This window comes from Heliangelus exortis, chromosome 13, assembly GCF_036169615.1.
Source record: "Heliangelus exortis chromosome 13, bHelExo1.hap1, whole genome shotgun sequence".
NCBI lineage: Eukaryota > Metazoa > Chordata > Aves > Apodiformes > Trochilidae > Heliangelus > Heliangelus exortis.
In genome coordinates, this window is record NC_092434.1 from 2,703,374 (window position 1) to 2,727,382 (window position 24,009).

At 39.7% G+C, this 24,009-nt stretch overlaps 1 protein-coding gene across 1 annotated transcript in view; it reads right to left on the bottom strand.

Moving 5' to 3' along the window:
• The window catches only part of CDH13 (cadherin 13), a 402,793-nt gene that overhangs the window by 65,810 nt on the left and 312,974 nt on the right, over positions 1 to 24,009 (bottom strand). The window contains exon 8 of the mRNA XM_071756616.1: positions 20,653 to 20,793. Coding sequence (XP_071612717.1) covers positions 20,653 to 20,793 — 141 coding nt within the window. The remainder of the gene's footprint in view (positions 1 to 20,652; positions 20,794 to 24,009) is intronic.

Here is a 24,009-nt window from a genome sequence, read left to right on the forward strand (position 1 = left end):
CTGCAAGGTTTCACACTGTTCCCATGGAGGCAGGAGGTACAGATGGAAGTGTATGGGCAGTGCTGTCTCCAGTAATGGAGAATTTGTGTGAATTATTAAAATAAAATCTCTAGCCAGCATTTTGTATTCTGTGCAAAACTAGTGGGGAAAGGAGAATTTGGGCTGAATGCTCCATATTTCAATCTATCCAACCCCAATAAGTCTTCCAAGTCTGCCAACAAAGTGATGAATGAAGCCTCCTGTGTGTAGCTTCTTCTACTGGATATACATTATTTTTTTCTCAAATTATCTAGCCTGTATCCTCTTTGCAAAACATTCACTGAGCATAAATATTACTGCTATATCAAAAAGCTATGATACAAGGAGAAGCATTTCCAGATCAGCCATGGGTGAACTTTCATTATTAATAGTTTCTTTTCTGCTTTCCTCCCAGAGGAGAAAAATCTTTATCATATCTTCAACATGGAGGTAAGCACAGTGCTGTCATTACCCTGACAGGGAACAATGAGGTCCTGTGGTCTCCAGCACTATTAGCACAGAAAAATTCTTCTCAGTGTCAAGAACAAAGGATAACAAAAATAAATTCCATCCATTAGACCAAAGGCTGTGCAAGGACCTCGGCCTCCCCATATTGCACTGAGATGGGAGGTTTCAAAAGGCAGTGTGAGAAAAGCTGACCTGGAGCTGGGCTGATCTGTTTGGAAAACACAGGAGATTTAAGTGTCTGGTGAGAGTTAGAGTGCTGAGCAGTGACTGAGGCAGGGAGCAAGAGATAGATGGTTTGGCACTGCACAGATGTGGAAAAGGTCAGGAAAAAAGCAAAGCTATGCTAAATGGATATATTGCTCTCTGCTTCAAGGATAGCCACTATCTCCATCTCCCACTCCCCAGCTCCTTTTGCAAATGCTCAGTTCATCTTTGTTGAAATAAAAATATTTGTAACGCAGGAAAATAAAACTTTCCTTCTGTAAGTGCCCATTGTGTGCTTATTGCCTGTCTGGAATGGAGCAGAGGAAACATTCAGAGCCCTTTCATTTTCTCACCTGTAATTTATGTTTCCTTAACCGTACACTCACTGCACACACAGCCTTCTTGAGCAACTGGATACATTTTCTGTAAATGGCTAAGTAGCCATTTGGTCCTTTTTATGAATAAAGAGGATAAAGGAAGAACTGAGAATTTTTATATATCTTGAAACTGAATTTTCTCTAAGTTATATGGAGAGATTACAAGCTTGTTCACAGTGCTGTGTGTCTGAACACCAAAAATGATGAGGGAGGTCAAGACAGGGCAAGGCACCACACCTGTGCTTTGGCCAGAGGGATGCTCACACTGACCATGAAGTTTTAGTACAGATCAACCTCGTGTGGGCTGCAGGGATCACCTGGACATTGTTGTAGGCAGGGGGGGGTTGGGCTCTTTTCCCAGGCAACTCTCAGCAAGACAAGAGGGCACAAGAGGGCTCAAGTTGTGCCAGGGGAGGTTTAGGTTGGACATTAGAAAGAATTTCTTTCTGGAGAGGGTGCTCAGCCATTGGAATGGGCTGCCCAGGGAAGGGGTGGATTCTCCATCCCTGGAGATATTTCCAAAGAGCCTGGATGTGGCACTCAGTGCCATGGGCTGGGAACTACGGGGGGAGTGGATCAAGGGTTGGACTCGATGATCTCTGAGGTTCCTTCCAACCCAGCCAATTCTAGGATTCTATGAACAGAAAAGTGTCCCATGAAGTCACTGTGCTTGTGAAGGCCACCACTATATGATGTAGCCCGATGCCTTGCCCAGAGGGACTCCATGGTCAGGCTGGAGGAATGGAATTCCAAGGAGTAGGAATTCCAATGCAGCTATGCAGAATTTAGAGCTGACCCTTGCTGGGATGTCTGGAATTCACACAACTCTTTCATCGTGGTCACAGCCAATGCTGTGGTATGTTTGGAAATCCTTGAACAGCAGCTTAAGTCCTCTGCTTCCAAATTTCAGATGCAAATTAAGGCAAATCCCAGGACACACAGGTGACACCAGAAAGATAAATAAAGCGTTTGGTATCATCATTGGATTATATCAAAAAACTTTTCTGTAGGGTTGAAAGCTTATTAAATCAGGACACGTATGAAGAAAATTAGTTTATTAAGAAATAAACTTGCTGTTCCTCTCAAGACTGCTTCCCCTTCTTCTGTAGCAAATCTCTACATAATATGCTAATACACCTGCATCAGAATTGCCACACTGAACTCTTCCCAAGGAGAGCAAGCAAGCCCACTGCTGATTAATGGGATCCTAACACACATTTCTAGATACAGATTTTTCAACCGAGCCTGTGAGTTCTGGGGGAAGTCTTCTTAAGGGACAATAAATATCCCTTTTTTTCTGTACACAGCAGTATGATACACTGGGAGCAGCCACGCTTTCTCCCCTTGGAAAGGAGAGAAATGCTGTGCTTGCAGGTAGCTGGAAGCATTCACTATTTCTTGGTCCTGAGTAAGCTCGTAATTAAAGTAGAAAGAGGAGGAGTGATTTCAATCAAGCTCTAAACTCCACAAGAAGGAAAAATCTATTTGAGTTTAGAACAAATTCTCTTTAAATTTGGATAGTGCTACTTTTGTGCTGATGCTGATCATTGTGTTTATTACTAACCTGTGGGATAGTCACTGAAGTGTTGACACCTGACTCCACCTGATAGAAAAGCAATCACTTTCAGGTATTCTGCCTGGTGATTACTATGTAGATACCTCATTTTTAGTGAATTAAGCCATGTTGTATCAATTTGGTTGTCTTTAGGATTTATAATCAAACTCTGATGACACCTGATTAATGCCAGCATAGGCTCCCTGAACCTTATAGTGTTCTGTTCCTTGGGAGCTCAGATCACAGCAGGCTGATTACCCCCCTGATTATCCTAAGGAACAGGGGTCAGAGGTTAGCTGGCACCACAGAACACATTTAATTCAATCAATTCAGTTAGTGAAGCAGTTGGGGAAAAGAAAAATAATATTCCAATTGCTGTAACATTACATTAGAAAATTTGCCCAGGATTTCTGTCCTCCAACTGATGAGCATTTTTGCTTAATTTCCAATTTAGTATTCTGCTGGGCTTTTCAGCTTCAATTACTTGTGATATTTTCACTCATAAAGTCAGGGGCATTGAGCTCAGAGGGGAAAAAGAAAACCAGAGGAAGAAATGCTGCCTGTCTTAACCTGTGTATTAACCTTTCTAGAGACACACACACTTCCATAGCCCAGCTGTGGTTTTCCTGGTTACACACTCAGGTAGTAGCTCAGAAAAGTCCTCCTGGTTCTTTTTAGTTCTTCCCTCCTGTCACTGCCAGAGTTTAGCACTTCTTTTCATTTTTGGTAGACTTTTAATATTGTTTAGAGTACTGCTTCCTTGTCCTATAAGCACAGAGACTTTGATCTCTTGTGTTCTGCCACAGTCTTGGTGGGTGCTCAGGGGGAGTTTGGAGGAGCTCATTTAAGGTACCAGCAAAGCCTCAAGGGTTTGGGGTTTTTTGGGTTTTGTTTGTTTGCTTGTTTTTTGTTTTGTTTTGGTTGGTTGGTTGGTTTCTTTAGTTTGTTTTTGGGGGGTTTCTTTGTTTTTTTGTTTTTTTTATCCCCTGCAGTAATTCCTTCTGGATTAATTATGATTCTTGGATTAGGATGGACTTGGATTAGCTTTCTCTTTTACCACCACCAAATTATTGGCTTTATACATAAGGTGGCCTTCCCTTTTGCCCATGCACAAGATTTTGAGATTAACTCAATACTCAGGGTCAGACATTATTTGCAATGCTCCTAGAGAAATTAAAGCAACTTTCCTGAACAGGTTTCTTGAAGGAAGGATACAAAGTTTTACACCTTCCTTTTCCCTGCAAGCAGCAGAAAGCTGCAGTTTAATCTTCTGCTTGCCCATGGAGAAGATCCATTTCCTGTGTGTGTTCCCTTGGGATTCTTTGGAATGAAAGATGTTATATGGTTATAAAACATCCCCTTAAACTCACTCACAACTAACTCTGGAATTGATGAATCTCCTCCTGAGCCCCCATGGACATTTGCCCATGGCACAGAGTCTCCCTTACCTTAAGAGGAACCCAAAATGGGAACTGCAGGATAATCAGAGGTCAGAAGTTGGGTGTCTTGGCAAAGAGGTGTAGAGCAGACCACAGGGACATAAAGGTCCCTAAATGGGACATAAAGGTCCCTACCCAGTGCTTACCTATTCTCACTGTGTATGAAATATTCCCAGCTCACTCTAAAAAACCAACCCTGGCACAAATAAAACCACTCAAATGATAGAATATTCTCCATAATAAAACACAAACCCACAGATATAGAAAGCAAACAGCAGCAAAACCCCATCATTTCAAAGGGCTCAAAATATCCAAACTCTTCTCCTGTACTGAGGATGAAAGAAGAAGAAGAAGAAAATACACATAGCAGATGTTGACTTTGTCACTTGCTCTGCTGATGGCAAAAATCATAAAAAAATTTTTTAAAAAATCATAAAGGCAATTCACTGTTGGGAAAACAGCAAAGTTGTGTTGGGTTGTGTCGGGAGTAGGACTGTGAGTGAGAGAAGCAGGAATTCTTCCATCTGTTCAGTCCTGGGGAGCCCCAGGTGGGTTGTAGCACCTGATTCCTCTCCACAGCATGGAAGGCAAAGAGAACTGGAGAAGAAAATGCCAAAAACTCATGGGCTTGAACCAACCTACACAGGAAATGCAGACCAGAACATTGGAGATAAAAGGACTTGGAGTCAGCTTCAGAGTGGAGAAGGCCAAGGAACAATGGGCTTTAATGGAAGGAAGCAAAATTCTCCTCAGAGATGGGGCAAAACTTGCTACTAGGAAGGTGGCTGAAGTACTGGGGTAGGTTGCTGAGGGAGCACAGAGCCTGTACCTGCAAGTTTCTTGAAGGAAAAGTAAGCAGATACTGGAAATTATACAAATAGGAGAGAGGGACTTGAGGCTATCGTGAGAAGCCCGAATCCAAGAATCCTCCCTGAACAAAAAGGGGAGCAAAATACTGGTGCACAGTTTTCTAACATTCTGGAGGTCCCTGGTGTTGAGGAACTTCCCACTTAAAGCCCACAGCATTGCCAAACTAGAGTGGGTTTTCTGTGCTCAAAACAAGGGTTAGGAAGGAGTTCCCTAACTGGGATTCCAGTCTCTCCATCACATCTGACCCTTCACGGTGGTGGCTTTGGTGCTGACAGCTCGAGATGCAGGCTGTCACTTCAAAATAACATTTGCTCTCCCTACTGCAGATAAAAGATGAAAAAATTGCCTTTTCCCTCTGCTTTCCTAGCTGGTCATATTCCCTTCTGGCAAAAAAATGTAAGGAAAGGGGAGAGGAAAATAATCACGGTTTCATCTTGGGGAAGAATTAGAAGGGAGTAAGGATTGCAGAGCTAGATACCCAAAATTAATTGGTTTTAGAGTGTCTGCAATGTGAGCACTATAAAAAAAATAGTGGCTCCAGTTACAACTCTCTATTGTTACTAGAGAATTAATAACTCTTTCCTAGCAGTCCCCCAGGGACAAACTGCTCCTGCCACTGCAGAGAAGGTTTCTGAAGAAAATCATGCTTTTTTACAAATCTCAGCCATTACTTCATCATTTTCCTGAATTATTTGGTAAAGAGGCATTTAAAGGCCTGAATTTACATTCCAGAACAGCTATGAAATGAAGAAAGCAGATTGATTAACATTCTGTTTCACCACTCTCTTTGCCAAAGTGATTTTTATCAGAAGAAAACAAACCTAAAAACCACAATCTGAGCCTCAGAATTCTGTTGTCACCTCCAAACCATCAATATTTTTTGCTACTTTCTTACAATATGAGCCCTTAGAAATAGGCTTTGCAGAAGGAATGCTACCAGAACCCCCAGGGTATCCACTACTTCCTCACATGGAATTAGTGGAAAACATCACCCTTAACATTGCCCACAGCCCTTGCCAACAAAGAGTGACAACAGACTGAGAGGATGCTGTCTGGGATTTTATACTGATTTTTTTTCCCTAGTAACAAGTCTAGTTCATTCTAGTAAGATCAAGACTCCATAATTTTATTCCATCTGATCTCTGCTTTGTCTCCTTTTGTTTGGTTATCACTGCCAGGGAGCAACCTGCCAGCCAAATAAAACCACATCTTCACCAGTGGCTGGCCCAGCTGCTCTGTGTTCCTGAGCTGGACATTTCCCTGTAATTACACCCAAGCCTTCTCACTTCTCCCATTTACCAGTCCTTGTTTGTCTCTTCATTGTTTTTTGGTTTTTTTCCATCTTGTTGCTAAGAAATTGCATTGCAAATGCCAACCAAAAAGATGATACAGCTGTGTGCCACCTCCTAATGTCACAGGGAGTGTCCTCAGAGCCCACCTGCCTATCTTCAGTGCAGATGGCAAGGGAGTTTTCCAATCAGATCCTGGGTGTTCCAGTGCCTAGGTTTTGCTGAATAGCCTCTAAGAGATGGGATTTAAATTATATTGAAGATATTAGTCTAAAGTGAATGAAGTGGAGAGTATACTTCTCATTTATATCCCCAGAGTGATAAATGGGAGAGTGGAATTTTTTTTTTTTTTCTGAGGCAAAGAAAATGGGAAACCAACATGGATTTCAGACACATGAGAAATAGCTTATGAATTTAGATAATAGTTCACCAGAAATAAATTGTATATCTGTTCATTCATTTTAATAAAGCAGGGAAATGACACACTGCTGGAGACCTTTGAGAATGCTGGTATTTTTAAATTATGATCCTATAATAGTAGCATTAACATTTGTAATGCTGCCCAGACTTTCTGAATTTAAGAAAAATAAATTTATGGAATAAGTGAGGTTCAACCTGTGGTCTGGACTCTGGACATTTCAAAATGAACAAGGTGTTTCCTGAATATTTACAAATTAGTCAAGGAAAGACATTACAACAGCTTTGCCACGTGACACAGATAAACCTCTGTGTAAATGCTGACAAACCATGCTTATTATTTCTGAATAAATAATTCAGTTGTGCAACATGGAGCTGAATGCCTTTCCTTCTGCTGACTGGTACCTACTGCCTGCATTTATAGGCACCTACACTTTAGTACTTCCCTTTGAAAGGAGTCTTTTACAGCAACAAACTGGGTGCTTTTCTTGGCTGTACATGGCAACTTGTACCATCTCCTGCTGGATTCAGGCAGGAATATTGCCTGTCTCTTACAACATAAAAATCAGAAATGGAGAAAGCTATGAGCTGAATACAATTATTTCATCGTTCCTATTTTATCATTTACAAAAAAAAAACCAAACCAAACCAAAAACAACAAAACCCAAACAAACAAAAAATCCAAACCAACCAAGCAAAACCCCAAACAAGTGCAGGAGATGTAAAATTTTACAAGCTTATGTTTTGATTCTCCAAACTGATCACCATGGGAAATAATAAATTAAGAGCTCAATAATAGCTGTCATGTTTCCTTTGGAAGCACAATTAGTAATAGCATTAAAATTCCCTTCCAATCGATTGCATTAAAGCATTTGCTACCAGAGCAAGGAGAAGCTACAGCTGATTAGTCCCTTACATATTGCCTCATTGATCCACTCAGATAATTCTCATTCAAGAAATGGTGTAATTGAACAGGAGTGAAGTATATCTGAGCTCAAATGTCAGAATCTGAGCCCTCTTCTTGTAACCCATCCTGCACTGCTTCCCACCAATGTGCCAGAGCAGCCCAGAGAGCACACCTGAATATTTAATCCACTAAAGCAAAGACTTCACAGGGACCATGCTGGAACCCAATATTGCTAAAAAAGGAACCTTACTGCTAACATCTAAGCTACATCCACTGGCATGTGAGTGTGTTTGTGTGCTCTGCATTGTGCACTCCAGTTCCAGCAGGCAGCCCAAAAACAATCTCAGCAGGCAGCCTAGGTAAACAAGACTTATTGTAATTTGGTTCTCTAGTGAATACAGAAAACTGAAGAAAAGAAATACCCCTGGGACCCAGAAGACCTCCAGGTGAACACTTAGCATTGACAGAAAGTGTACAAACTTATTGATTGGAACTGCATTTTAATCATATGGCTGGGGGAAAGAAAACAGTTCCTAGAGGCTGCCAGTCAGCCCCAGCATGGGGCATGAGAAAACTGTTTCTGCCATCAGTACCAGGCAGTGGCTGTGTTAGAGGAAAAGGACATTAAAGAGTTCAACATCTGCAGGCAAAGTTGAATTTATTTACTCATGGCTTCAATTATTATTTAAGATGGAAAACTTGAAAAGGTCACGGCTGCTAACTTAGGAAGCATACCCTTCATTTGTCTTCAAACACACAGGGGTTTTTTCTTAGCTTAGTTCAACACTGGATCAATTAATCAGGTACAGTGCTCTCTGTTTTTAAATGCTAGTCTGTTATTTTCAAGTTGACAAATAAAACTAAATCAGATTTCACTTCTGTTTTAATCCATGTTAGAAAATGAAATTTTAGGAAAGTAAAACATCTGGTCTTCAGTTTAGGTAGGTAAGCATCTGTGGGCCTGTGTTTCTATGTATCCAGATAAGCTTCTGTATAAAATCCAGATTTACTTTCTACTCTAATCCTACATTCACATCTCCATGGAGCACTCTGTTTGGATGGGAGCCACAGCTTAGAAACAGGCAGCTAAGGTTATCAATACTATATATAAATCTTTTCTCCTTGATATTATTTCAGCAGAAGACAACTGATGGTTTGGATTTAAACTCATTTAGCAGGACTGTTTTTTTTCTTATGTTTCTTTTGAAAGTTTCTCACATAACTCCATAGATTTTTTCAAACTTTTTTTTTTTTTCAACTAAAAGATTGCTTTCAACCCTTTAAACTTGTTGAGGACAGCAGCACTCTCCTTACTATCAATCTTCTAAATGAAGAAAAATCATTGCCCTAAGAACACCTGACAGTGCTACATAACGTATGGGCACTGCTGGCCTCACTGACTGAAGGCACTCAAAACAAATGAGCTGAGGAAGAGGAAATAAAGCATAAAAGAAAAAAATGAGGTGATGTGTAGAAGCAGACAGTGATAGTACTGGATTTATAGAAGGCTGGCAAAGAGTCTCTTTTGCGAGTCATAAGCAAACAGTTTAAGTCTTGGGAACAGAAAGGTGGCTCCCAAGGGAAGCAGGAAAGGAGGGGATGGAAATGAGTTCACTGGGGGACAGCAACAAGGAATGGAAAAATGGAAGATCTTCAAGAAAGAAACCCAAAGGAGCAAAATCATGGGGCAGAAAGAGGATCATGAGATGACATCGGCAGAAACAAAGGTTTGGATAAAATATTAGAAGAGTTTTCCCTATAAAAAGGCAGTAGGGAAAGTGATGAAAATAAGAGCAGGGAGAATAACAGCAAAAAGGAGAGAGTGGAAACATCACTGGTATTAATCTTGTTGGATCTGAAGCAGGAACTGGAAACAGGAGCAGAGAGGCACTGAGGGATGCTACATGTTCAGGCTCTGAGAGAGAAATGACAAACTCAGGGAGTTTGAAAGGGTTGGAAAAATTCAAGTTAATAATTAAAATCCAGAGGAGCCTCCTCTCAGGCTGCTGACAGAAAAGCAGGCTTGGAAGGGAGAAAGACTAAAAGGAGTTTTCTATTTAGTTGGTTGGTTTAGGGAGTTTTGTTTTTATTCTCTAAAAAGCACAATGAAGCAAGCTAAAAGGATTTTGAAGAATGACACAAAGAATGATAAATTTCAGAACTGGGCAAATTAAATATCAAGAAGACTAGAAGAAATCTTCCACAATTTGCAGAGAAGAGAATTAAGACATCTCTAGAAAAATTGCATCAGACTAAGGGGAAGAAAAGAATAGGAGTTTAGGAGTTAGAGCACAATTTCAAAAGGGAAGAAGGGAAGCACAGCACCAGGTAACCAACTGAAATTCAGAAATTTTTCAGCATTTCCTACCAGAATCTGGATGGGAAAGTGAGGATAACATCAATACTCCATGTAGCATTGTGAGAATACTTTTTCTGTGACATATGGGCTGGGAACACAGGGGAAAACAGTTGGAGAAACAAATAAATATTAAGTGACTGTTAGACAGCCGGCTAGAGAAAGGGCTACCCTTTAAGCAAAAAAACATCTGGGACTCCAAGGCAAATAAGTCCTGGAAATAAGCCAAAGGAGAAAGTACAAGGATATGAATAAATTACAATCCTGAACCATTTTCCTCAACAGAGACTATAACTGCAGAGTTCTCTATGAATCCCCTGATGTTTTGTTTTTTTTTTCATGAATGTAGCAACACCATTTGCATTCCAGTAAGTTCAAGAGATGATCAGCCCTATAGAACTTTATTGCTTTCCAAATGAATCTCTTTCATAGGCACTTACTAACAATTTTACTTGAATAAATGTAGAGCTCCTTTTGGCATGTTGATTTTTATGGGTTCACTATTTTAATGTTTCGGAGCAGAAGGAAAAAAGATATTTTGTCTAAATAATCCTGACATTTTGATTCCTACACACAGATGGTTGGCAAATTTAGGAGTAGCCAAATCAGTTTTAGTGTTGCTGACAAAAATCTTAAAATGGTACTTGTCAGTGAAGAAATTGATAAACAGATCACAAACCTCATTCCACTCCAGTGGAATGACCAAAGCAGCCACATAACTATTATTTTTGTATGAATATACTTCAGCTTTAGAAATCCCTTCTGATCACATAAACTGGAACTATGATACCAGCTCACACATATTGTGCAATTGCTATTAAAAAGGGTTCTTTCTGGTGCAAATTGAATATGTTAAGATCTATAGTGTGTTATCTTGTTTAATTCTACTTTTAAAATAGAACTCCTACAGATGCTAGAGGCATATTAACAGTGTGAGCTGCTTAACTCGTGGGATTAGAGTGATATTTTGCTACACATCTAACAATTCCTCTATTCATTACTCCTCAAATTGGCTGTGCTGTGTCAGACAAGGAGATTTAAGTTCCCAGTATTTAAGATTTCACAGTCCACATGGGAGGAGCTCTAACCCTTGATGTGTATAAAACAGGAGGCCCTTGAAGCCACAGAAATGTTGTGCTGGCTGCATCACAAAGGTAAAACCTGATCATCCCCACTATTTGCCCACCAATTGACACATCTCCAGGCTGAATGAGACAATGATGATTTAGGAGCCCCTCTGCAAGGAATAAATATCATGTAGGGAAACCACAGCATGCCCAGACAGAACTCAGCTTTCAGTCAATGGAATTTAAAATTGGCAAATGACATCTCCCAGTACAGAACCCAAAAGTTCATTTGAGAAAAGAGATTGATGCATTCCTTCATCAGCTGAGAAACATTGTGAGAGGTTTCTTTGATGTCTGGTGATGTCTGCACCCAATGCTGAAGGTGAAATTCCTTGGACATCTGATGAAGGACAACGTTCTATAAACCACTGTTGTCCAAGAGAGGTAAAAAAAAATATATTCCAATTTGAAAATAGAAAATAAATTGAAATCTCTAGAAAGCAGCTCTAATTTGATTTCAAGGCAACTCCAAAATTCCACCTGAAGAAAAAAGGTTTAATTGGAAAATCATACAGCCATTCCTAGCAATGACTGCTAATAATTGTGTTTCTACAGCTTCCCTGAATAAGTGGTCCAAGCCTATGTCTGGAGACATTACATTATCTTTGTTTGGCTTGTGCTTCTCTCAAGAGCCTTTTTTTGAGCCTTCCTTCCTCTAATTTCTGCTGCCTGATTACTTACCCAAAGGTATTTGTGCTCAGTGTAGTCAAAACTCTTCCTGCTACTGTTTGCTTTGTAATTCAGATCTTAATATCTATGGTAAAGTTCACACTTCATAGACCACATTGAGGAAGCATATTAACCTTCACTTCTTGTAGAAAAGAGCAATAAATTGTGGGTTTATTGCTTTTTTTATTCTTTTTGTTTGGATATTTGCTGTTAGCAGAAGCAGATGGAAGAAATCTTCAGAGAATGGGGAGTGTTGGAATGGGTTTGTGGTGAGAATTTCCCAGCTGCACTGAGAATTGCTGCTACTGCCACTGAGATGCTGCTGACCAAAAGGTTACAAAAGGCAAGGACTCCCACAGAAGTTGGCATCAGGACTGCTCAGATCAACTGATCATAACAAATCATAGATTCTGTACGAAGGGCAGGAGAGGAACACAGAAAATGGAAAAAAAAAAGAAAAAAAGAAAAAAGAAAAAAAAGAAAAAGAAAGAAAAAAAAAAGACAGAGGAAAGGACTGGCAAAAATAAAAATTCATTGTGTGAGCTGACTTGGAGATCAAGAGTGCTGGGAAAAAATTAAAACATTCAGATCTGGTGAAGCAGTGAAGTGCCTGTGTGTTCCTCCCCAGTTTCACCCTGTTTGAATGACCAGTTCTGACCACAGAACCTCCCCTGCACTAATACAAGTGTTTCTCAGCTGCCTGCAGATTACAAAACAGGCACTCTGTTGTTTTATGTGCCACTGAAATGTGTTTACCTGGAGATTAAAGAGACAACTTCATGTATTTCATGACCTTGGTGGAGGGAAACAAAGCAATGAACTCAACCCTCACAAGCCAAGATAAATGTAGGAGCCTGCTGCCTCCTGCCAGGCAGTGGATGGAGCTCTAATTATCTGATAAGTGGATGGACTCAGTGCTAAACATGTTTTGCAAAAGTTCTTGCATGAAGTGCTGCCAGTGGTTATGCAGATAGCTTGCTGGAAGCCACATGAATACAAATTATGCCCATGGTAGGAATCTGGATGAGTGCAGGAAACACTCACTGGTCTTCCTCATCCCCTTCTTGTTGAGCAGTCCTCTCACTCAATGCACAGAATGAAAATAATTGTTTCTCTAAAATTTTTCCATTCTTACTTCTAAAGTTACAGCAGATTATTTGCTTTTAAGGTCATTCAATCCTGAGTGGCACTGAACATTTCTAATCATAAAAGAAACCTCAAAGCAGGAAATTCTGATAAGAACTGGTATACAGTATTGAAGAAAAATCAATGAAAAAAAGGGGGTAATTTCATTACCTGGATAGGCACGTTGTTTAAATAAGTCTTCTAGATATCCTGAGCTTGGTACCACCAAAACACATCTCAGAAATGTTAACAAACATTCTCCATGACCACAGGCATTTTTCCAAGTTATCTAAAAGTGATGAAGCTTAGAACATAGACTTTTGGGATCCTAATTGCACTGACTCAAAACAACCTGTACTCCTAACAACAGCTTTTTAAACTCCAGTGGAATTAGCTATCTTTACAATTATTTTTTAAGTCAAATAAACTCTTGATTTTTGTCTTTGACATCTAAAACAATTAAAACAAACAAACAAACAAAATCTAAATATTTATGTGAGTTTGAAAATCAAAATCTGTTCTGGAGCTCATGACAACTGAAAAAAAATTCAGAATATCTTGGACTTTAATACTTGACAGAGATTAGTGACACCATTTATTAACCCTGAAGAGATGGAGCACTTATTAACATTACTCAAAATGTAAAACATTGTGTTATATTTGCAGTGAGAACAGAATGCTCATAATCTTAATTTAGAAAATAAAATATTTATCGTTATTGCAATGCTTGCTTACTCTCACATGGATTTAATAAATAGCTTTTCATTTGGTTAATAGATGCTCAAAAGTAAATCAACAGATACTTTGCAAATGAACCCTTGTAGAAACACAGACACATCTACATCTTTGCCTCTGCTTCTGTGTGAGAGAACACGAGGCAGTGAGAGGACAACTTGATGCCTTCTGTTTTCACCCAAATTGCTAGGTTAATATTGTGGGGAAACACAGGAGCAACAAAGGTTTAACACAAGGCTGATTTACTTATTTTAAGAATTATTTAGCATATGCAAAATTGTCTTCTTCATACAAGGTCCTGATTAAGCAAGAATAAAAAAGATAATTAAGGGCATAATATCTCCTCCATATCGGTGAGGATAACAGAAGATGCATTGGGTTTAAGTTCTAGCACTGGAAGTTCAGATCTATAAAAATTTTCAGTGTTAAGATTTCTTCAGGAACTGACTGAGCAGCCTTTTGATTTTCCATCTCTGAATGTTTTAAGAATAGGTGATACAGATACTTTACAAGGGTGACATAGGGATAGCAATCCTGCCTTGATCCCATTTCCAATACTTTTCATGACCAGAAAAATTATTTTTGAAGTCTGCCATTGCCTGGAATATTTTTCATGAGTAAATGACTTTTATTTGCTTTCAAAGAGGTTTTTGGGCACTAAGAGTTTCAGATATGTCAAGTGTGTTAGTGAATTGCTACAAGAGTAAGAAATAGAAGTGAAAAGTTCAGTGCAAATATTTATTTAATCTGGGGGGTTCAGGAGCCTTGCCAGCTGTATTTACAGCCCTAGAAAAAACCAAGGATGGCCAAAGAGGTCATTTCTGGTCATCCCCAGCCATCATGAAGCTGTTCTTTTTGCTAATGGTTACTAACAGCTGTAGAGGCTCTGTTCTGCTCTTGAGTTTCTGTATGAATTTTGCTTTCTCTGCATGTAAATTGTCTCACAGTCCAAAAATGGGAGCCAAGGGAAATTCTGTCATGGGTCTTGCTCATGTGTTTTTGCTAGAATAGCTTTATCCACTCCATAAAATTATTTCTCATGACAAAGCAGCACTGGAAAGAAGCTTGTTTCAATTTGTACAGGTTGCTAGAACTGAAGACTTGTTCCTGGAACATTCAGGCCATCTCACAGCTCTATTTTTAACTATTATCCTGCCAAAGGCTTCTCCTCATCTGCTCAGATCTTCACATTGCTGCTCAAGTACCTCAGCTGGGTCTGACCACCCAACATCCAGCACTAGGGAATGGTTTGTGAAATGGGAAGAAGCCAACTCAGCTTGTCCTCACCACCTCGCTGAGCCACCCTGGCAGCTCCTGCTGTCCTGGCCTCTCTCCAGTTTGGTTTCCACACTGACATCCCTTCCAACAGGGAAGTGGAAGAGGGCTGGTCCCCTGGCCATGCTCCTGGACTGTGTCTCAGTCACAGGACAGCATTTTGCACCCAACTCTGGTCCTCACTAGTGACTTCTCCAAATAAGATGTAAGGGTCTACAGAAGGGGGTTGCAGGGACTAGACCACCATTAACACAATTCCCAGCATCCAAAGGTAGGGTCCAGCTGACTGGCAAGAATCATAGAATCATAGAATTGGCTGGGTTGGAAAGGACCTCAGAGATCATCAAGTCCAACCCTTGATCCACTCCTGCTGCACCGATGCACAGAGAAAAGCAAAAGATTAATTAGGAGTCCCAAAGGGCAATATTTTCCCTGTAAAACAAGATAAGGAGCTGGGCTGACGTGCAGATCACAGAAGGAGGTGAGATTTTTTGTTGTTTTTAAGCGTGCAAACTGAATGGACAGATCTGGTCTGTGGTGATAGGGTATGTCAGGCACAGAGAATAACAACTTCATGTCCAAAAGAGAAATCTTCAGAAAAGTAGAATGGAAAAGAGAGCCAGGAGGAATGCTAAAAGTGCTTTTAGCTCACTATTTGGTCCTCAATATGATTTAGCCAATGCCAAGAAACAGGACAGGGACTCTCAGAGCTACAAGCTTGTTTCTCAACAGCCTGAGCTGAAAAATAAATCTCTCCAGATGGTGCTCTGGAAGTCTTGTATCCTCTTTGAACCATGAGCAGAAGGAGATACATATTAGGCTCCAGGGGCTGTTTTACCCCTGTGGGTGCCACAACTGAATCAGAAGACAGTGCTGGAAGCCATCATAAATCATGGTGACAGGCAACCTATTCACTTACAGGTCTCTATAGGAATTGATGAATCATTTATTAAACCACACTCTAGTAATTTATTACTCCTTTATAAACCATTTATCAGTAGGTATTCAAAATGTGAACAAATTGTATTTTCACTTCAGACTCACAGAGCCAGACTACCTCAAATTTCACTGTTGTGGTCTTTTGTCAAATTACACAAGTTTTATTCTGCTCACAGGAGGCAACTTTCCTCATTTAAATGGAAAATTCATTTCTAAGATCATATATTCCTAAAACCTAATTTGCAAAAAGTATTCTCCCAAATCTTACTCTCCTGATGTGACAGAATTCCTTCTATTTTGCATTGCTTTGTCCCAGCAATGGGTGAAGCTGAAGGATGGAATTGGCAGAAAGAGGAATTGTCTCAAGAAGGAGGCTGTTCCCTGGCCAAATGAAGTCTATTTTTTTTTTTTTATGAGCAAATGAGAGCACTCTGACAAGCCCCACTGCTTTTCAATGTATGCCTAGGATTGTGCTCTGTCCCAAATCTGTGGTGGAGAACCAGGAGGACTGTAGCAAAATCATCCCCTGAAGCCTCATCACTGAAAGCACTTCCTAAGGAAAGACAATATATTTGGTATTTAGGAAAATCAAGTATTACTAAAGAGCAACAATGGGAGCTTCTTCCTTGACAACAGATACTTTAAAACAGCAGGACAGAAGCCAGAAGAAGGAAGCAAATATACCAAATATACCCAGTATAATCCCATTTGTGAGCACCACTGCATTCAGTAGTGAGAGAAGACCAGAAGTAGGATTAAATTTTTTTGGAGGGAGAAGAATAGATGAATGTGTGAAACCCATTTAGTTGCCACATTCTAACAATGTCTTTTCCTCCACTGGGTGTTAGGGAAGACCTGGGCAGAACCATGCCCACAGGAACAGATACAAGAGAGGTGTTTGCCAGCCTGGGGCTTCCAGCAGATTCCTGGTTTTCATCACATTTCAACCATGCTGACACAAACTATAGACAAAAATCTCTGTTTTGCAGCCATACAGCCCTGCACTGCTCTGTCAGCAATTGTTAAAGTGACACAAGAAAATGTGTTAGGGATAAAACCAATGCTCAGCACCGTTACCATTCCCTCAAACCCCTACACACAGAGTTTGAACAGCCTGCAGGACACAAACCTGGTACCACATTTGCCAGACTGAAACAACCAATTCCTGGGCCTTGCTTTGCTTGACTCCTTATTTTCACATAAGTAAGCCCTGGCTGATGAACAAAACTGAGCCTAAACCCTTAACTTGCTGGAGAGGAGATGCCAAATTGCTCTGATACAAAATACATGTTGTATTAAGTAATAATGCACAAAATTAACAGGGTTGTAAATTAAAAAAAAGAAATTCTGAAAAAGGGGACACTGACTTTACAAGTGCCTCTATTTTCATTCTCTCTAATTTAAATCTAGCACAATATCCCAGCCAATGTGACCTTTTAAAAGGTAGACCTGGGATTTTTTTGAGGAGCTCTTAAAACATTGCCCTTTTAGGCATTAAAGATAAAATTATTTAAACTCTTGAAGGGAACAGGGCACTGTTTGCATCTCTGAATGGAGTTTTGCCCTACTCAGAGCCTGTTGTGAGCAGGAAGGGTAAGTGTGCACATGAACTACAGAGCAAAGCAGATATTTTGGAGGTGTGCAGTGATGGGGAAGTAACAAAATAATTAACTGGGCTGAGTCCCACAGAGCAATGACTCCCACATTAACCCATCAGAGGGCCTGACACGTACTTATAGACCCAAGGGTTTAAACTACTCTGAGGTTAATGAAGTGATGGGTTGGAGCACAGCCAGGCTGCTCAGCTTCTTCTCTGATCCTGCCCCATCACCCCACTCATGAATTTTACCCTACAGATGCATCAGAATGGCAGAGGTGTGGGAAGCAGGGCTGAAAAATAACAGAGAACTGACTAGACAAATACCCCTCTTCCAGCAAGGTTTACATAAACCAGGAGAGGCTACTTCAAAACTGCACACAACAAGAAAAGATCGTTCCATCCTCTCTGACAATAACTCAGATAAAGCCCAGTAATGAGCATTTTGAACAAATGTTTAAGGATCTGACCTGCAAGAAATAGAAGTGGTAAAAAGGGGTATACAGGGGTGTATCACTGCTAAAGGGTAGATCTATACATGTGATTTTGGAGGAAAAGAGGAGTAGATTGGTGAAGTGGGCAGAAACATGCCTTGCATTGAGGATGTAAAAAATACCTGTTACCACATGTAAGACTTCTTGGAAATAGAAATATGCAGAAATATAAAATTTTCAACTTTGGTGAAAACTATGAAAAAATAAACAAAGCTTTCTACATTCTGCAAAACACCTCTTAGTGCACAGTCTGGGGTACTCAGTGTTGTACAGTGTCCAGACTACTAAAAAAAATCTATTTCAGACAACTTCACTGTGTCAGATCAAGAAGGAATTTGGCCCTTGTGCTTACAAGATGAGGAGATCACATTGAAAACTTGGCTAAATCCAGTTATTTCAGCAGCATATGGCTAATAAAGGTGGAGCTATTTTTGGTAGAAATTATACTGTCAGAAGAATAAACATGCAACTGCTGTATAAAAGGGAAAAAAGTCATTGAGAGAAAGGATCTTCAAAGAGAAGGAAAATAATTGGGATATGATCTTTGGAAAGTGGGAAATCACTGGGAAATATAAGAGCACAATCCTAAAGCAGCCAATTGCCAAGTAAAAAAAAAAAAAAAACAGCACTCTGAAATCCAACCTTTCGATTTACCAAATTTGAACTTTCTACTTCAGAAGTTACCTTTTTGAACACATCTTTAAGTCCTGCAACATGTGTAAGTGGTATTTAAACATTAAGTACTTCAAGCACTAAGTCAGATCAAGTGGTATTAACTCTATTAATAGACACTTCCCTTCCTCCTACACCACTTATTTAAAATAGAGCATATGTATCCACAGGGGCCTGACACCATATGTCAAAAGGCTGATTCTTCCTGCCCTATTCATAGAAAAAGAATCCCACTTAGCAAGGCAGATGGAAGATTTCTGAGGTCATTAAAACTTCTAAATAGTGAAAGGTTCAAAACCATGTCAGGATGTATTGAAAAAAAAGAGCTGTCTCTCCAAGAAAATGAGTATGTCATAGAGGTGCAATAGAGACATGCAAGACTGGGCTTTCCAAAGAGAGCTAAATAATGGTATTTCTTCACACTTGTCATTTTATTTCTATATGGAAACCACCCAACTTTCAAAGATATGGAGTACCTTTTCCTGTCACTGAACTAAATCTATAAACATTTCTGAGTTGCCACAGAAATAGAGACTGGCATTTGAGGCTAAGTAGGCACCCAAGTTCTTTACATGCTTGCCCATATTCCCAAACTATTAAGTCAAACAAGACATTTATAATTATAAAATATTTTCTTCAAAAGAAATAATCTTATAGTTTGTAAATTCAAGGATGTCTGACATGAGCTGCTATCAACATGAATACAATTTCTTCCTATTTCTAAATACACTGAGTTGTCCTTATACATTATTATGTTCCAGAGGACTGAAAAAAAATGCAATGCTTTAAATATATTTTATTGTATGGAAAGAGTATTAAAAGTCTATTCTAAAGGTGGAATTGTAAGGGAATTAATAGTTTGACCAAAACCTCTTAGATATCACCCATGTACTTGAAAAGTTTGGTTCAGGCTCCCTGGAAATTTTGAGGTGACTGAAATGCTCTTGCCAAAGCATTTTATTTAAGTAATTATATCTATTAGCTCTGATTAGTGAAAATGAATATTTCTGTTTACAATATTTTCATTGCTTCTGATTTCTTACTCTCTTTTTTAAAAGCCTCCTCCATCCTTTTTTTACCACAGGCTATCTGGTTTGCACTTCTCAAAGACATGATTATTCAAGCAAAATTGTAGTAATTTGCTGCAAAATTATCTGTTGTCAAGCTACTAAAATTAGGCCTGAAAAAAAAAAATTAAAAAAGAGTAAAAACATACCTTAAGCAGAATACCAAGATTTCTATAGAAATAGACTTTCCTTCCTTTTCTTTTAAAATTACTTTAAAATTAGCATCCCCCATGCTTGCTTCTTATCTTTTGGGAATATTCCTTAAAATCTGCAGAGCCTCAGGAAACGTTTGCAGCAAAATTCTAACCAGTTGTTATTATATAAAACTTTGGACACTCACTAATTCTCTACAGATACCTGAGGGTATGGAAAAAAAAATCCCCCCAATCCCCTAAAATAAATGTGGAGGGGAGAAGGGAACAGTCTGGAAGGGGCAAGAAATCTGGTGTAGGATTTGCCTGAAACCAGAAACATTTCTGCAGCACTATTGCACACCCTCCCACGGGCAGGAAATTACTTCTGTTTTGGTTTGTGTTTTTTTTTTTTTTCAGACTTTTCAGCATTCTTCAGTGAAATTCAACTTTCCTTGCAAATTTTACCTGCAGGTTAAGTTAAAGCTTTTTTGACTCAAAGTTTCATTACAGAACCCTCAACCCTGGCTGTCTTACAGATGAAATACTGAAGCCAAGACAAAAAAGCTGCTGCCATCCATGTTCCTGACCATCAAAAGCCCTAAGTTAGAATGAAGGCAAGAAGGAATTCTCCATTTTCCCCCACAGGGAGGAGAATGTCACCACTAGCAAACTTATTAGACAGGTTTTCTTCCTCTGATATCTCTTGAAATAATTTTGGGTTGCATTTTATTTTGCAAATGGAGCACACAAAGTTAGTAATGTAAAAGAAGGAAAGAACATCTCCAGGAAAGCCTATTATGTTGAGCTAAAAAGATGTCTTTAATTATTATCTTCCATTAAGAAACCTTTTTATATTCAGAAGCAACCTGATAACAATTCCACGGACCAATGTGTGGAAAACAAATGGCAAATTCTTACCTCCTTTTTGGTAAATTCTGGTGGATGATCATTTTTGTCATCAATAAGAATAGTGGCAGTTGCTGTGCCAGTCAGTCCCACATCAAGACCACCCATATCCTTAGCTTCTATAACCAGCTCATATTTTGGAGTATCCATTGTCTGAAAAAAATAACAGAAAAAAATAAAGGTTAAAATCCCCCAACGTAACAGATTTGTAATACTTTCAATTCACATTAAAATAATTTTTTAAATCTGAAACTGAGTTTGGCCCACTACAACAGTGGTTCTGTTAGCAGTGGTTCACAAAAACAGAGGCACAGCTTTCTCTGAGCTTCAGCTGCTAAATTGGAGTCATTATTTGGAACACAGGATGAAGAAATAAAGCTGAATATTGGTAAAAAGTACATAATCTCTCCAGTTATTAAAGGAGATTAGGAAAGAGGAAAAGAATTAAAATATATCTGCTCTTTAACAGTAGGCTCTCACTTCAGTGCACCAATATTTAGCATCCTGCTTTATCAGTGTTATGATGGGGACATAATTAAATCCTGACATCATCATCTACATAGAAATTCACTTGATTTTATTGAATCACATTCATTCTGTGTATTAGCATTTAGAATGGTAACCTAAGTTTGCTTCACTGTAAGAAACAAGAAAGCAGTTTCTGAAATGGGCAACCATTGCCAGTTAGTGGACAAAGTAAATAATTTTACATAATTTTGACAGACATATCACTAGAGACAAGACTGGTCACCTAAAAATGAATTTTTTTCTCCATTTGCATTGCTGCCTTATACAGAACCATCTGCCCAGAGACCATATGGGGTGCAGCATCCATAAAGGAGCCAGGGGGGGAAGTGCTGCAGTCACCTTAAAGCTTTAAGGTAGGAATAACCTGTCTGCTCAGGGAGGGTTTTTCAAAACATCCTTGAAAAATCAGTCTGGATCTCAGGGTAAAATGACATCATGGTTCCTGAAAGGGTGGCCAGGGGGCTTTTTTAATCAGGCAACTGTGTTTAAAAGAAGCAAGGTTGCAGGTCTTTGACATCACTCATCCTCTGTCCTTCACTCAACACTTTTCTGGGGAATTAATATTTAGGGGGAGAACTGGTGTAAAACTGTCTGGCAACACAGTGCTCTCTGCCTGCCTCCTAACCACTGCCTCATAAAGCAGAAGCAAGGAAGCTGAAGCAGGATTTCTGCCATTTAAAATTTTAAAACACTTATTTCTAACCTCAAGCTTAGAAAAGCAGTCTCTTGGGACACACAAGCTACTTTGCAGCAAAGTAATTTGAAAGCTTGCACTCAATAATGGGTTTTGAATTCTGCTTTTCCCTAGAATATCTCAACATCTTGGAGCATGAGCAAGAAGGAGAACGCAGTCCCTTAGTACTTGGATCATGAAGCATTTTTAGGCCATGAGAGAAGCAACCATATCAGTTGCTCATCAGTTCAGCTATTATGGAGCAATATATTTGCATGTAAAACCAATGAGTCAAGACAGAAGAATTATTTAGTTCTAAAAACCAATGGACTACTAGAAAACCAGCTACCACTGCAGCTCTGGGGGCTGTAAAAAATGTATTTCTGTAAGTCTTACAGTGTTATTCCATGGAATTCAGCTCAGAAGGCAGCAGACCCAGAACAGGATTTTGATTTATAACATCATATAAATACAAGTGAAGAAATACTACTGCTATGGCTCCAACACAAATCCAGATTACAGAGTGGAACAGAATTTGAAGTTTTCCTCTACTTATTTTTTTCAATGTTTTCAATGTATTAAAACCTGAAGGAAGCTTCTCTCCCCTCACCTAGATGCAACATTTTCATTATTTTGATTAGGAATTTCTTATTATTGCATGGAAAACTTGAAAAGCTATTTATCACTTCACATTTATAAACCTCTTTGCTCAGAAAGAGGCTCATTTTTACTCACAAATTGGCCTTTTTTTTTTCCTTTGAATACTTTCCCATTTTCTACTGAAAGCAAGCTGTTAGAAATTGTGTCTACTGCAGCAGAAATTTTTGTGACAAGAGTCCAATGTTTAAGCTTGCAACAGAATGTGAAAAACATTGCATTTTGAGTAGTATTTAGTATCATTACAAATGCTTCACGTTTTCCTGCTCTGCAGCAATTTCTACATCTAGCTCTGTCACCAAATAATTTTCTTTGTTAGAGAAAACAGCTCTCAGCACATCCAAACCTGAGGCCAGAAGCATGTCCCTATCAAGAGGATGTTCCCATCCTCCCTTTACACTGGGAGATAGCACATAAAGGACTTTTTAGCATTTCTCCTTCCTTTAAGCCCAGTTAATTCAGGCACTAGCAGCAATTATTTGGGATCGTGGGATTTATAGAAACACTGGTAAATCCTGGGATGTCAGAGTGGGGATCTGTGCACAGGGAATGGGTCCCTCTGCTCCCAGAGAGCCAGGGGCTGAGCTGGGAGCATCCCCCAGGGCAAGGACTGCAGTGAGAGCTGTCAGGGCAGCTCCTTCTCTTTTCTGTCTTCACAAGGCTCAGGCCATCGAGCCCGGTGCAGTCTGGCCCTGCTTTTGCTCCCATCCTCTGAGAAATGAGTGCTCCTGGAGGGGAGCAGTGGAGCAGAGAAGCAGCCTTGCTTCACCTCCTCTGTCCCTGCTGCACTGTCTGGGTGCAGGATAACTGCAGCACCCACTCCTGGGAGCACTTTGGGACCCCACAGTCACTCAGGCTGTTGTCCCACCATGACATAACCTGTCCCTAAACCCAGACCTGCTGCTTCTCAAAGCAGGGATCTAGACCTTGAAGCACACTCTTGAAAAACCAGTCCCATTAATACCAAAAATCTTACAAAAGATGTAAGGTCTCACAACACAGTGCATCTACAACTAAAAAGGAGAAGAGTCAGTTTTAATAAATGAACATTAAGTTGCTCTTTGTGTGGCTTACTATTTACCAGCTGTGACTTTGTGGAGTGGAAGACTGTTGAGAGGGTTTATATAATTACAGCAGGAAAACCATTCCTTTTCCCATAAATTTGCACTCTCACCACTGAGCCACAGCAGGGGTGGCACTGGCAAATTGTTTGGTTTGCCAAGGAAGTGATCTGGGATTTGAGTGTTTTTCTTTGAAGGGAGACTGCCAGTCTCACCAGAGTTAACATTCCTATCAGCTTTTACTCCCCTGCCACCTTGAAATAACTGGTTCAGCACTGGTAAGCAACAAGGGAGCAGAAAAGCACTTTTTCAGATCTGAGATTCCTGACAAAGCCAGCAGGACTCACACACAGCAGAGGGAAATCAGCAGCTGAGTGCAGGGAGGACAAAACAAGTGAAAAACAAGGGATTGCTTTCAGGTAGTGCTGAAGGAAACTAGATAAGGATGGG